The 16,334-nt window shown below is 46.1% G+C and overlaps 1 protein-coding gene across 1 annotated transcript in view; it reads right to left on the bottom strand.

Annotated features, from left to right (window-relative positions):
* Positions 1-16,334, bottom strand: part of LOC141051732 (uncharacterized) — a 105,506-nt gene that overhangs the window by 56,663 nt on the left and 32,509 nt on the right. Inside the window, exons 2-4 of the mRNA XM_073548733.1 lie at positions 2,026-2,107; positions 1,150-1,286; positions 91-426 (exon numbers count right to left, since the gene is read on the bottom strand). Coding sequence (XP_073404834.1) covers positions 91-426; positions 1,150-1,286; positions 2,026-2,107 — 555 coding nt within the window. The remainder of the gene's footprint in view (positions 1-90; positions 427-1,149; positions 1,287-2,025; positions 2,108-16,334) is intronic.

The following is a 16,334-nucleotide window of genomic DNA, read 5'->3' as shown; positions in this document are numbered from 1 at the left end:
AAAGTAACACACAGAGCCATTCTTTAGTAAGTAAGTTTGAGCCCATAGATGGTCACAAATGCTTCCATAGACCACAGGTCATCTACTCACCTGGCGGGCATGCACATCGGTACAAGTTATAATTTGATTGGTAGCACGTCCCTGAATTGAAGCAGCTGTTCGAGGAGCACTTCCCTCGTCTCATTTCGCAGTTGGTGCCATCGTACATGGTGGGACAATCACATCTGAAGGACCCTATGAAGTTCACACATTTTCCACCATTTCGACAGGTACCAGCTTCTTGACATTCATCCACATCTTTCTCACATGCCTCTCCGTCAAAGCCAAGCTGGCACTGGCACTCAAATCCAGGTGGCTTGTTGACACATTTTCCATTGTTCACACAGCGATTGGTGGTGCAATGGTCCAGGTCCATGCAGTTTTTGCCTAATACGAATTTATATTTGAGAAAATCTACAAAACAGTTTTGTTGCCTTAGACATCTTTTATAAATATTAATTTTTAGAACTGAGAATTAAATGGCTGAGGGATCTTATCAAGACATTGATGGCCGGTGACAAGTTTCAATCCATAAAACCAATTGTTGAATTACTGGAATAGTAAACAATATTGCTTCCGTTCGTCGTAGTAATTCACAGGAAGAACATGACTATGGACCTTACACGTTTAGAGGAAAATTAGGTGTGGTCTGTCCTGCACTGTCCCGGAAGACACTGGAATGGTAAATTACCAATGCGTCATAAACACACGATAGACGTTCTTCTCATATGTTCAGCCCAGGAAGACAATTATTCTAGATGGGAAAGATCATCTTTCACAGGACAAGAGAACTCCAACTCTTCTCACTGCAAAATGATGTGCAGTTTTTGAAGCGTGACTCTCGGCCAAGAACTGCGGCAAAACCACAACGTCTGTGCTGTATCTCCTCTTATATAGACAGATCATAGAATAATCATTTTCTAATTAGGTATTGGATTGGCCAGACCAACCCTGATGGAAATTGTTGTTGATATTTCCTGAACCCCAGAATACCATTATGTTCATTAAAAGTCTTTTAACCTTTTTTTAAAAAAAATAATCAATTTAGTAATTATTTAGAATTTCATTATTATGATGATGATGGTGTCCTGTTATCGAAAGTAAGCTCACCTGTCCACCCAGGTCCACAAGTGCAGCGATATTCTGTGTCAGACAGACGTAAACAAGTACCTCCATTTTGGCAGATAAGTGGGAAGCAAGGTGGCCCAGCTTGCTGACAGTGGTCCCCCAAGAACCCTTCAGGGCACCTATAACAAAGCAAAAGGTTTATTTATTGTGATCTTACAAGAAAAAATATATCAGAAGTGTGTTATAGAAAAAGTTGTCACGTGGTATCTTGGGGAGGTTGGCTCGATCTTGATCCACCCAAGAAATTAAATTAGTAAGAAGAGTCAAAGGCACTAAAAATAATGATGTATTCCCTGCTTTATTTGGAACTCAATAGTCAATTCCAGCAGCGTTTCAGCATGTGGAACTTCCTCAGCTGTAATGATGCTTTTTGAGCTCCAAATACTTCATTTTGATGTGCCTTTGGCTCTTCCTCCATCTTCTTGTTCTTAAACTCTGTATTTAAAAATAAAAAAAGATCCCATCTACTTTTGCCGCTGACCATTAACTTTGTAAAAGCTTCATGCTGAATAAAATCATGGAGCTTGTTTTTTTCCTCCAAAATAAACCCATATGAACCCCAAGAAAGCTTTCAGGGAGCCAGTCCTCTCCTCTTTTTTCTCACAGGTACATGACTTTCATGGCTAAGTCAATATAGCCATGTGTTTGCATTGCCCATCAACCCATCCCCGGCCACCTACTGTCTGCCGACTCTAACAAGGTGATGCCTGCAGCCCATAGATTCCTGACAGCGGTCCTGCTTGGAGCTCACTAACTATAATTTTATAAATATTAGTCCAGTTGGAAAAACTCCGGACACCTAAATTGTATTGTCCCAGCAGTATTCTATTCTAGGATCCATATGAAGCCTCCAGTTACCTGCAGTATTGGGTGCCATTCTGCAGGGCGATGAATGTTCCTCCATTAAGGCAAGGATCTTGAACATTTTTGTACTGTGAAGCTGAAAAAAAAGAGTCAATGAATCAATCAAAAAAAGAAAAGAGAAGGAGGAAGAACATCAATTTCACCTTATTCATGAAAATGAATACTAGTGGGAGAGCGTTACTAGCAAATTGGTGATGATCTGATTGATTCCATAATCCGTACAAAAGCATTATGCTGAAAATTTACAACCTGAACACGATTGGTCCTAACTAGAGATGAGCAAAAAGATTCCCACTACCCTGTCCAGAATCCACCTCGGTTTACCATGGCAGGAAGACTAGAGCAGTGGAAACTTCCCTGGTTGACATTCGAATGCTGATATCCTGGGCAACTCTTGCAGCTACTAAGGTGTCATAATAATAATAATAATCTTTATTTATATAGCGCTAACATATTCCGCAGCGCTTTACAGTTTAACAATTTCAAAACACAAGTCATAAGTAACAACGTTAACAATACAATAATTAAAGCAAAATAAGACGAAATAAGACGACCCTGCTCATGAGAGCTTACAATCTACCATGAGGTGAGGGAGATACAAAGTACAGGTGTGTATTTACAATGGTGTATTTACAATGAAGGTCCAGCCATCTTGAGGGAGTGAAGGATGGATGGAGATAGTGAATGGGCTACAGACGCACACTTAGGGTACCGTTACACTTAGCGATGCACCAGCGATCCCGACAACGATATGGATTGCTGGTGCATCGCTAAGTGGTCACTAGTGAGCTGCCACACAGGCAGATCTCACCAGCGACATCGCTGGGGTCGGGGGTCGCTACTTACCTGTCAGACGCGGCGATCCTGACGTCCTCCCGCCCGCGTCCACGCGTTGCTCGTCGGCGCCACAGGAAGCCCAGCAGGAAGTGCCCGACGAGAAATGATCCAGGACCTTTTCGCGCGATCAGCGATAATCAGCGGGGGAGCAATATCGCTGCTACGTCACAAAATCGGTGACTTTACAGCGATATTGCTAGCGATATCGCAGTGTGTAATGGGGGCTTTACACATGGAATGACTTTGATTAGTGAATGTGATAAGCCGCTCTGAACAAATGTGTTTTGAGGGAGCGCCTAAAACTATGCAAATTGTGGTTAGTCCTAATTTCTTGGGGTAGAGCATTCCAGAGGATAGGAGCAGCACGGGAGAAGTCTTGGAGTCGGGAGTGGGAGGTACGGATTAGTGCAGAGGTTAGTCAAAAGTCGTTTGCAGAGCGCAGCAATTGGCTAGACCGATAGAAATGAGGGAGGAGATGTAGGGGGTGCCGCACCGTGGAGAGCTTTGTGGGTGAGAACAAGTACTTTGAATTGGATCCTATAATGAATGGGCAGCCAGTGTAATGACTGATGAAGAGCGGACACGTCCGAGTACCGATTAGCCAGATGGACTACCCTGGCTGCTGCATTAGGTATGGACTGGAGAGGGGATAGTCGAGTGACGGGGAGGCCAATTAATAGAGCGTTGCAGTAATCCAGGCGGGAGTAAATCAATGCTACAGTGAGGGTTTTTGTTGTTTCCAAGGTGAGAAAAGGGCGGATTCTAGAGATGTTCTTTAGGTGTAAGTGGCAAGAGCGGGCAAGAGATTGTATATGGGATGTGAAGGAGAGATTGGTGTCAAACATAACACCCAGACAGCGCGACTGCTGCCGGGGTGGTATTGTGGTACCACCCACGGAGAGGGAAATGTCAGATTTAGGGAGGTTAGTAGACGGCGGGAGCAAAAGAAGTTCAGTTTTGGAGAGGTTGAGTTTCAGATAGAGAGTGGACATGATTTTGGAGACTGCGGACAGACAGTCACTGGCTTTCTGTAGTACAGAGGGGGTAAGGTTGGGGGAAGACTTATATAGTTGTGTGTCATCAGCATAAAGATGGTACTGAAAGCCAAATCTGCTGATGGTCTGTCTTATTGGGGCTGTGTAGAGAGAGAAGAGAAGGGGGCCAAGGACTGAGCCCTGAGGTACCCCAACAGCAAGAGGAAGAGGAGATGAAGTGGAGCCAGAGAACAAAACACTGAAGGAGCGGTCAGAGAGATAGGAAGAGAACCAGCAGAGAGCAGTGTCCTTAATGCCTAGTGACTGGAGCCTAGAGAGTAGGAGATGGTGGTCAACAGTATCGAAAGCTGCAGATAGGTCAGGAAGAATGAGCAGAGAGTGGTCACCGTTATGTTTTGCTGTCAGAAGGTCATTGGTCACTTTGATGAGTGCAGTTTCAGTCGAATGTAGGGGGCAGAAGCCGGACTGTGAAGGGTCTAGAAGGGAGTGAGTGGAGAGGTAACGGGTAAGGCGGGAGTAAACTAGGCGCTCCAAAAGTTTAGAGATGAAGGGGAGTTTGGAGACTGGTCTGTAGTTGTTTGTGCACAATGGGTCGAGAGCGGGTTTCTTTAGTAATGGAGTGACGATCGCGTGTTTGAAGGATGATGGGAAAATGCCCGAGGAGAGGGAGAGATTAAAGATTGTAGTTAGGTGGGTTGTGACGACTGGAGAGAGAGACTGGAGGAGATGTGAGGGAATGGGGTCGGTAGAGAAGAAGAGAGGAGTCTGGAGACTTCTTCTTCTGTGATGGGATCAAATGTGGAGAGTGAGCCAGGGGAGATGCAGGAAGGGATGGGAGTCACAGCACTTGGTGGTTGGGAGCAGATTTCCTGATGGATATTATCTATTTTTTCTGTAAAGTGGGAGGCCAGGTCATCAGCACAATTGTCTGTGATAGGGGCTTGTGTTTTTGGCCTGAGGAGGGAGTGAAAGGTGTCAAAAAGTTTCTTGGGGTTGTTGGCTAGTGAGGAGATCAGGGTGGTGAAGTAGGCACCTTGCAATCAGAAGAGGCACCTAGGATGCCGGCATTCAAATGTTGGCCAAGGAAGTGTGCACTGTCCTTGTCCGGCTGCACCAGAATACCAAAATGGTCGCTGGATCAGGGTGGTGGGAATCTTTTTTCTCAACTCTAGTTGTAACCTAACATCATTAAGACTTACTACAGGCTAAAGCTAGGTGGAGGAAACACAATGAGGCCCAGGCAAATTAATGACTCCAGCATACTTGGCAAATTTTCGAGGAAATGCAGGAGGTTCCCCGGAAAGGAACCCCTTGAGAAGTTGGCAAAAATCCTAGGTGCCAAAAAGTCTCCTAGAAACTCCTGAAGAAGTATGGTGGGGAGAGGAAGAGGCGTGGGAGGGGCTCTGGAAAAGGGATGTGGCTACAGAATAGAAAAACATCATTGTCCTTTGAATGGTCTTGCCCAGAAGTTGTCAAGTATGGAATCTGCTAAACTGTACAAATGAATGTAGCTTAGCCAAAGTCACACTTCACGGCTCTGCCAAATATCAAATGTGCAGAGGTGGCTCATCTGTTACATTATTTTGAAATATTCTTGGCAATACATTGGCTTGATTGCCTTTGTTAGGGCCCTGCGCGGCCGGGATTCTTATGTTTCTTGTAAAATGGCTGTTTGTTATGTGAGAAAATTCAATAAAAACGATTGAACAAATGTGCAGAATTGGCAGAGACACTTGGGTCCTGGCACCCAAAGATCCCTCTGCCAAATAAAAAGACACCATAATTATAAAGGACACACTGAAGATAGCATTCAATTTTGCAATGGGGCCTCAGCGCTACTAGTAATATGTCTGTATATGAATGTAAAACATCTACATGAGTTAAGGCCATTTTAGGTACATAAATGAGGAGAGTAATATCACATGAAAGTTCACATAATGATAATTAATGATAAGAATGCACAGCGGCATGAAGTACACTTTACCTGTCAAAGAAAATGCATCTAAGTTGTGTTTCGTATCAAGCTTCATCAGGGGCTGTATTATGCTATCCAATAAAGAATATATATTTTTTTTTATTATGGGCCTTGCACTTTTCTATAAAGGTATTCTTGCATATGAATGTACCCCACAATGGCTATAACATGGCTTACACCACACATACTACATGAACCTCCGAGGCTCCGGGCTCTTTTGTTCCTTGTCATTATCTCCAGCTCCGGATACCGACGTGTTACCAGTAACATTTCACAATTGTCCTCACTTCCTATAGCGGAGGCCAAATCTGGAGAGTCTTATATACAATTGGAAAGCAAATATTCATGGACGCAGCTCGCACAAGACCAACTTCTCTTGTAGGATCAGTTTACCTGAAATATTATGTTGAGTTCCCTGGTTGCGTTATCTGAACTGTTCTTCTGCTGACTAGTGCAGCGCTGCCCATGAAAACTCGTCAATAAGTTGTAGAAATATCTGTTATAAGAGAGACCTAGGGCTGATACACGCCATGTATATGCTGACATATCAGCCTCACAAAGTAGGCTCAGCTCCTGATCTCAAGTTAGATTCTGCTTTAAAAATCGAGAGTTGCATTTATGATCTGTAGCTAGGAGGGGGGAACATTCAATATGAAAACTCCCCCTTACATATACAGTAATATTACTATTTGATACACACAAATATACAAACAAATGCAAACACATTAAATATAAATGTTAAATACACATAACACATTACACACATATCTACACAATACATACCTACGCAAAAGATAAACATGCATTACACACATATAGATACACATTACACACATACATAAATGTTAAACACACGTTACAAACATACATGTATACAAATACACACTTATCCATAAATAATTAATACATTACACAAATCTACAGTACATTGCACAAATACATAAATGTTAAATATACATACATGTTACACACATACTAACACAATATGCACATACATAAATGTTAAACACACAATACACATATACATGCATGCAAATATATATATACATATTCACATTACACACATACAGTACATAAATGTTAAACACCCATTATACATATACTAGATGGTGGCACGATTCTAACGCATTGGGTATTCTAGAATATGTATGTAGTTTATTTATGAAGTTTAAATAATAATGCAATAATGCACCCCCCAATCCTGGCATGCATGGTCCTCTCACCCCTCTTTCCTGGTAAGCATGGTCCCCTCACCCCTCTTTCCTGGTAAGCATGGTCCCCTCACCCCCTTTCCTGGTATGCATGGTCACCCCCACCCCCCTATTCTGGTATGCATGGAACCCCTCACCCCCCTTTCCTGGTATGCGCGGTCCCCCTCACCCCCCATCCTGGTATGCATGGTCTCTGTTAAAATAAAGAATAGTTATATACTTACCTTCCGACGGCGTCCGATCTCCTCGCGAGAGTGACGTCATCTCCGGTCTAAGCCACAAGGCATTACTGGGACCGCGAGGTCGGGCTCGTGGAAAGGAGATCGGACGCCGTCGGAAGGTGAGTATAACCTTTTTTTTATTTTAATTCTATTTTTTACAGATTAAGCGCTGCGCCCGACTGCGCCTGCCGCTGATTAGCGGCAGGTGCAGCTTACCGTTACAAACAGCTGCGCCTGTCGCTGATTGGATTTTTTTATTGTAAAAAATGAAGAAAGGGTGGGAAAAAAATACACGATTCAGAGTTATTGTTTTACTCGTTTCCCTCGGCTGATGCCAAGAATTTACAATACATAACTAGGGAAGTTGGATTCCGTTCACGTACGGCTCCAGTGGGGGATTACACAATGTGACTCTGTGCACTCAGGTGGGTAAAAAAAAATCTGGAAATCAACTTTTTAACACTTTTTTACAGATTTGTAGAAAGTTTTATGTTATCTGTCAACACAATGATGGACCCCCCGCCCATTGTAAGTCTATGGGGTCTGTCTGGAGCAGCTTGTATCTGTTGTACAGTGAATCCTGCAATGGAAATAACCCTATAGAAGTGAAAAAAAAATTTCAGAACTTATATATTGTTGATCTGTGTTTAGAATAAGTCATAAATGTCAGCACAGTGGGGGTCTGATTGTACCTCCACCGATCAACAGAGCTCCGTACACCGTGTAGTGGCCGTTCTCGGTACTGCAGCTCAGCTCCTATTAGAGGGAATGTGATCTGAACTGCATTACTAAGAACGGCCACTGCTTATTATATGGCGCTGTGCTGTTCCAGCTCTGTACACTTCATCGTTCCAGCCATTGCGTCAGACACAGACAGCTGATAGATGGGGGTGTCAGGTGTCGGACCCTCACCAATCCGGTATTGATGACCTAAACATAGGTCATTTGTATAAAAATCATAAACTTTTAACTTTGCTTAAAACTAAAAAATGCAAACAGTAGATGGTGCACAACGTGTGATTGATGTGACGTATCTTTGTAGTCTTTTTACTTTTCCTCTTGGATGGCTTACTTTACAACAATAGTTTGCACCAAAATTTTGGGGCATTTTACGTTCCTACACTGTAGATAATGTGAAGAAGGGAGCTATAGATCTTGACAGTAATGGCCATTATACACATGCAGGGAAGTGGCCATGTGCATAATACTAACAGAAAATGAGATCTGCATATACAATAAAAAAAAGGAAATGATTCCATGAATGTATAACTGTGAATGAACGAACAATACACAGCAAAAGTGGCTGAGAAGTATACTATACACTATATATAATGGATGTGTCACCCTGCGCCATCTACATTAGTACAGAATACAGTACATTTGTCAGTGGTACTATGCACCATCTATTTCCACACCTCAACACTGACATTGCAACAACCAAGAAGGAAAAATGGTGGAATGATGGAAATCACAAGCTGGAGTCGTTACTAGAGTTGAGCGAAACGGGTCGAAAAATTTCAAAAGTCGCCGACTTTTGGCAAAGTCGGGTTTCATGAAACGAAACCCGACCCTAGGATGAGGTCGGCCACGTGGTCGGCGACTTACGCGCCAAAGTCGCGTTTCAAAAGTTTGTTTTGCGCTCTTTTTCAGCCAATCAGGATCCACGGACACTGTGGGCAACGTGATGACATAGGCAGGGGTCACCACCATCTTTCAGAAGGGCATGCAAGTGATTGGCTTGCTTTGGTGGGCGTCACAGGGGGTATAAAAGGGCGTGCACGCCGACCGCCATCTTACTTCTGCCAATCTCAGTATAGGGAGGGGTTGCTGCTGATTCTGTAGGGAGAGCGTTAGGCAGGGAAGAAGACAAAAAAACTGCTTCTGCTGCTAGCGATTTGGCCTGCACAACACACCAGTCACTGTGTGTGCAGTGCAAGGGGAGGCTATATAGTGGTGTATCATTGGTGTTGGTTGTTGGGCTGCCTTCTAAGGCTTCCTGACATTCCTGCATTGCTGTTTACCCACTGCTCCGCAAACTGCTTTTTTAAAAGCAATCCCAATTTTTTTTTTTTGTCCTGCTGAGAAGAAAAAAAACCTGCTTCTGCTGCTAGCAATTTGGCCTGCACAACACACCAGTCACTGTGTGTGCAGTGCAAGGGGAGGCTATATTATGGTGTATCAGTGGTGTTGGTTGTTGGGCTGCCTTTTAAGGCTTCCTGACAGGCTGGCATTGCTGTTTACCCACTGCTCTGCAAACTGCTTTTTTAAAAGCAATCCAATCTCCCTTATCCTCTAGTCACTTTTGTCACAGCTGTGCCATCGAGCCTGTGACATAGCGCTCAGATATCAGTGGGCCTCACACAATCCAAAAGTGTCCAGTGTCCAAAAGTGTGTGCAGAGATTCAAAATCTCCCTTATCCTCTAGTCACTTTGGTCACAGCTGTGCCATCGAGCCTGTCACATAGCGCTCAGATATTCATTGGGCCTCACACAATCCAAAAGTGTCCAGTGTCCAAAAGTGTGTGCAGAGATTCAAAATCTCCCTTATCCTCTAGTCACTTTGGTCACAGCTGTGCCATCGAGCCTGTCACATAGCGCTCAGATATTCATTGGGCCTCACACAATCCAAAAGTGTCCAGTGTCCAAAAGTGTGTGCAGAGATTCAAAATCTCCCTTATCCTCTAGTCACTTTGGTCACAGCTGTGCCATCGAGCCTGTCACATAGCGCTCAGATATTCATTGGGCCTCACACAATCCAAAAGTGTCCAGTGTCCAAAAGTGTGTGCAGAGATTCAAAATCTCCCTTATCCTCTAGTCACTTTGGTCACAGCTGTGCCATCGAGCCTGTCACATAGCGCTCAGATATTCATTGGGCCTCACACAATCCAAAAGTGTCCAGTGTCCAAAAGTGTGTGCAGAGATTCAAAATCTCCCTTATCATCTAGTCACTTTGGTCACAGCTGTGCCATCGAGCCTGTCACATAGCGCTCAGATATTCATTGGGCCTCACACAATCCAAAAGTGTCCAGTGTCCAAAAGTGTGTGCAGAGATTCAAAATCTCCCTTATCCTCTAGTCACTTTGGTCACAGCTGTGCCATCGAGCCTGTCACATAGCGCTCAGATATTCATTGGGCCTCACACAATCCAAAAGTGTCCAGTGTCCAAAAGTGTGTGCAGAGATTCAAAATCTCCCTTATCCTCTAGTCACTTTGGTCACAGCTGTGCCATCGAGCCTGTCACATAGCGCTCAGATATTCATTGGGCCTCACACAATCCAAAAGTGTCCAGTGTCCAAAAGTGTGTGCAGAGATTCAAAATCTCCCTTATCATCTAGTCACTTTGGTCACAGCTGTGCCATCGAGCCTGTCACATAGCGCCCAGATATTCATTGGGCCTCACACAATCCAAAAGTGTCCAGTGTCCAAAAGTGTGTGCAGAGATTCAAAATCTCCCTTATCCTCTAGTCACTTTGGTCACAGCTGTGCCATCGAGCCTGTCACATAGCGCTCAGATATTCATTGGGCCTCACACAATCCAAAAGTGTCCAGTGTCCAAAAGTGTGTGCAGAGATTCAAAATCTCCCTTATCCTCTAGTCACTTTGGTCACAGCTGTGCCATCGAGCCTGTCACATAGCGCTCAGATATTCATTGGGCCTCACACAATCCAAAAGTGTCCAGTGTCCAAAAGTGTGTGCAGAGATTCAAAATCTCCCTTATCATCTAGTCACTTTGGTCACAGCTGTGCCATCGAGCCTGTCACATAGCGCTCAGATATTCATTGGGCCTCACACAATCCAAAAGTGTCCAGTGTCCAAAAGTGTGTGCAGAGATTCAAAATCTCCCTTATCCTCTAGTCACTTTGGTCACAGCTGTGCCATCGAGCCTGTCACATAGCGCTCAGATATTCATTGGGCCTCACACAATCCAAAAGTGTCCAGTGTCCAAAAGAGTGTGCAGAGATTCAAAATCTCCCTTATCCTCTAGTCACTTTGGTCACAGCTGTGCCATCGAGCCTGTCACATAGCGCTCAGATATTCATTGGGCCTCACACAATCCAAAAGTGTCCAGTGTCCAAAAGAGTGTGCAGAGATTCAAAATCTCCCTTATCCTCTAGTCACTTTGGTCACAGCTGTGCCATCGAGCCTGTCACATAGCGCTCAGATGTTCATTGGGCCTCACACAATCCAAAAGTGTCCAGTGTCCAAAAGTGTGTGCAGAGATTCAAAATCTCCCTTATCCTCTAGTCACTTTGGTCACAGCTGTGCCATCGAGCCTGTCACATAGCGCTCAGATATTCATTGGGCCTCACACAATCCAAAAGTGTCCAGTGTCCAAAAGTGTGTGCAGAGATTCAAAATCTCCCTTATCCTCTAGTCACTTTGGTCACAGCTGTGCCATCGAGCCTGTCACATAGCGCTCAGATATTCATTGGGCCTCACACAATCCAAAAGTGTCCAGTGTCCACAAGTGTCTGCAGAAATTCAAAATCTCCCCTGTCCTATAGACACCTTGTACCTTGTTTTACATTACTATATAGTTTGTTGGATTTTGTCTACATTTCTACCAAAAATGAGGAAGGCTGGTGGAAGAGGCCGTGGAATTGGGCGGGGGTTGGCAGCTGGTAATGATGGTGTTGGTGGTGGATCTGATGGTAGTGGCAAGAGCAAAATAGGACCGAATGCAGGAGGTGTTGAGCCTGCGTCATCGTCTGGCTACATAAGGCCTCGAACGCTTAGTTTTCTAGGAGTTGGCAAACCGCTTTTAAAGCCAGAGCATCAGGAAAAAGTTTTGTCTTACATTGCTGACTCAGCCTCCAGCTCTATCGCCTCCTCTTCTTCAGTTGTAAAAAGTAAAAGCACTGAGTCGTCATTGGAGGCTCATGTTCATGAACCACACCTTTCCTTGTGTCCTTCACCCCAACCAAGATTGAAGGATGACGCAGGCCATACTACTGATTACTCCATGGAGCTGTTTTCACATACCATGCCTGGATGATCAAGTGAAATGGCGAATTACCCAGGCCAAGATGAATCTGACATGGAGTGCACTGATGCACAGCCGCTGATGGATGATTCTGCTGGTACATTCACTCAGAGCACTACATTGTCCTCGCAGTATACAGAGCCAGATTCTGACCCTGATGAGACTCAGGTGCCCCTTCCCGCACACTATACCACCATACACGGTGACACAGAGGAAGGTGCACATGACATAGAAGAGGAGGTGATGGATGACCCAGTTGTTGACCCAGATTGGCATCCATTGGGGGAAGAGGGTGCTGCTTCCAATAGCTCAGATGAGGAGCATCCACAGCAGACATCGACATCGCAACAGCTGTTATCTGGCAGGCCCGGAGCACTCCAAAGACAGGTTCCAAACATCAAAAGAGTTGCTGGACAGCTTGTCCAGAGGGTCAAAAGATCACAGCGTGCTAGGCCGCAAAATGTCTGCCAAAGTAGGAAGAGTGCAGTGTGGCACTTTTTTGAACAAAATCCTCATGATCAGGCCAAGGTTATCTGTAAGAAGTGCGCAAAGACCTTTAGCCGAGGGAAAAATCTGAAAAATTTGAATACCAGTTGCATGCTTAGACATTTAACCAGCATGCACTTGCAAGCGTGGACACAACACCAAACCTCAAGTGCCACATGTGCAACTGATCACAACAAAGGTAGTCAGCAACGCTACATTGTTTCCCCCACTGTAAGCCCACCGGTTAGCACAGCAGCAAATGTTGAGGTGTCGTTGCAAGGCCACAGCAGTCAGGGAATCCCACTGTTATATCAACGAAAGACTGATTCTAGGCCATCAGAAAGAACACCAACTCCATCACCATCATCAACCCTCTCTCAGTCCGCCCTGTCCACCGCTACTTCCACCATATGCAGCTCTCAAGTCCAGCTCACCCTCCCAGACACTATGAGTAGGTCAAGAAAGTACTCAGTCTCTCATCCGCGTACACTGGGTTTGAACGCCCACATTGCCAAACTAATCTCGTTTGAGATGATGCCCTTTCGGTTGGTGGAAAGCACAGCTTTCCGCGAACTCATGGCCTATGCAGTACCACGCTATGACCTACCCAGTCGCCACTTCTTCTCTCGCAAAGCCATCCCAGCCCTCCACCATCATGTGAAAGACCGCATTGTCCATGCACTCAAGCAGTCAGTGAGCGGAAAGGTGCACCTCACAACTGATGCATGGTCCAGTCGGCATGGCCAGGGCCGTTACATGTCCATCACTGTGCACTGGGTTAATGTGGTGGATGCAGGGTCCACAGGGGACAGCGGTGGTGGGACAGTGCTGCCTAGCCCACGGTATAGGAAACAGTTGGCTGTAGGCGTTTGACCCTCCTCCTCCTCCTCCAGAAGCGAAAGCTCGTCCACAGAGCGCAGTCGTACGAGCACTCCATCTGCAGCTGCCACTGTTGCACACGATGTGTCCCCCTATCGAGCAGCTAGTGGAAAGCGTCAGCAGGCTGTGTTGCAGATGATGTGTTTGGGCAACAGACACACCGCCGAGGTGCTGGCCGAGTACTTGAAGCGACAAACTGAGTCATGGCTGGGCAGTGTACATCTTGAGGCAGGCAAGGTAGTTAGTGATAACGGCCGTAATTTTGTGGCAGCCATAGCCCTTTCAAAACTCAGCCATATACCTTGCTTGGCTCACACCTTGAACCTGGTGGTGCAGTGCTTCCTCAAAAATTATCCGGAGTTAACAGCCCTGCTCCAGAAGGTGCGAAGACTGTGCGCGCACATCCGCCGGTCGCCTGTACACTCCGTTCGTATGCAGAAGCTGCAGCGATTGCCCCACCTTCCCAACCACCGCCTCATTATCGACATTGCAACAAGGTGGAACTCCACCCTGCACATGGTGGAGCGGCTGTGCGAGCAGAGGCAGGCCATAATGCATTTGTGGGAGGATACACGGCCAGGCACTTTGAGAGCAGACATGGAGTTGACAGGTGTGCAGTGATCGAAGCTGAAAGACCTCTGTAAAGTCCTTCAGTGTTTTGAGGAATGCACACGGCTGGTAAGCGCAGACGACGCCATCCTAAGCATGAGCATCCCACTTATGCGTCTGCTCATGCAAACTTTGACGCACCTTAAGGAGCAGGCGTCTGCAGCCAATGTTGATGAGGAGGAAGAGGAGGAGGGAATCCTTGATGACATTCAGCCATTGTCTGCTCAGGGACCTCTCCTGGACGAGGTGGAGGAAGAAGAGGAGGAGGAGGAGGATGACGGGGATGATTACTTAGGGGAGGAGGATGCATCTCGTGGGGCAAGTGAAAATGTTGGCGTGGCAAGGTCTGGTACAGGGTTTGTGCGTGACTGGAGGGATGTGGATTTGCCAGAAAGTGCTCCTCCAACCAGCACTCGCAGTGCATCATTGACACCGGGAACATTGGCCCACATGTCAGATTATGCCTTGCAGATCCTAAAAAGGGACCCACGCATTGCCAAAATGATGAACGATGACGACTACTGGTTGGCCAGCATCCTGGATCCACGCTGTAAAGGCAAATTACAAAACATCATGCCACAGGAGAACCTTGACCTAATATTGGCTAATAAACAAGCAACTCTGGTAAATCGGTTGCTTGAGGCATTCCCAGCACACAGCAGCGGTGATGGTTCTCACACGAGCCGTACGGGCCGAGGGCAGCTTGGCAGAGGTGTTCGTGGTGCACAAAGCAGAAGTGGCGTTGGAGACAGGGGTTTCATGACAATGTTGTGGACTGATTTTTCAAGTACCGCTCACACAACTGGTAATACTGCATCGATGGAAAGTGACAGGAGACAGCAGTTGTCAACTATGGTTACAAACTACTTTTCCTCCCATATCGATGTTCTCCCACACAGGTCATTCCCCTTTGACTATTGGGCCGCTAAACTGGACACCTGGCCTGAATTGGCACAATATGCCTTACAGGAGCTCGCTTGCCCAGCTGCAAGTGTGCTATCGGAAAAAATCTTCAGTGCAGCTGGATCAATCCTGACAGAAAAAAGGACCCGTCTGTCAACCCAAAATGTGGATGATCTAACCTTCATTAAAATGAACCACGCATGGGTTTCCAAGGATTTTGTCCCACCTTCCTCTGATGACACATAGGGTGACAGAAAAATGGCTTGCTTTGGTCCACCTCTTCCTGGGACTTGACCTATTTCACCTTTTGCATCAGCTGAATGTCCAACATCAACATATGCCACTTTCTAAAACTCCCTAACTGTGCTGCCTCCCCCCCCATGGCCGGGGTCACCACCTAGCGCACGACACCGTGCGAGTGCCGTTGCCCTGGACAGGTGGGTAGGCCGACTCTTGGGCGCGGGCACTGGTACAGGGTCCTTCATAGTGCAATCAAGTGTCTCTGACGGTGGTGGTGCACACCCGCCGTCAGACACACCGCCGTACTATGAGGGGCCCAGTGCCAGTACCGACGCCCACGAGTGGGCCCCCCTTGCTTGGGCAGGGCCCCAGCATTTGCAATCTTTACCTCTCCCTGCTCCTCCGCTGTGTAGTCTGGGCCGTCAAATCCATACTGTGCCTGACACCGTCTGAGCCTGCCTCCTGATGTATAGACATATATTTTGAATGTGTACGCTATCCATACATGTTATCCGGGGAAACGGTACCCTTTCTAACCTTTGTGCAATCACGTGCAATCCATACTGGGCCTAACACCGTCTGAGCCTGCCTCCTGAGACATATATTTTGAATGTGTACGCTATCCATACATGTTATCCGGGGATACGGTACCCTTTCTAACCTTTGTGCAATCACGTGCAATCCATACTGGGCCTAACACCGTCTGAGCCTGCCTCCTGAGACATATATTTTGAATGTGTACGCTATCCATACATGTTATCCGGGGAAACGGTACCCTTTCTAACCTTTGTGCAATCACGTGCAATCCATACTGGCCTAACACCGTCTGAGCCTGCCTCCTGAGACATATATTTTGAATGTGTACGCTATCCATACATGTTATCCGGGGATACGGTACCCTTTCTAACCTTTGTGCAATCACGTGCAATCCATACTGGGCCTAACACCGTCTGAGCCTGCCTC

This window comes from Dendrobates tinctorius, unplaced genomic scaffold (assembly GCF_039654945.1).
Source record: "Dendrobates tinctorius isolate UK_male_01 unplaced genomic scaffold, ASM3965494v1 ptg000158l, whole genome shotgun sequence".
In the NCBI taxonomy this organism is placed as follows: domain Eukaryota; kingdom Metazoa; phylum Chordata; class Amphibia; order Anura; family Dendrobatidae; genus Dendrobates; species Dendrobates tinctorius.
This window is presented reverse-complemented; position numbering and strand designations above follow the sequence as displayed.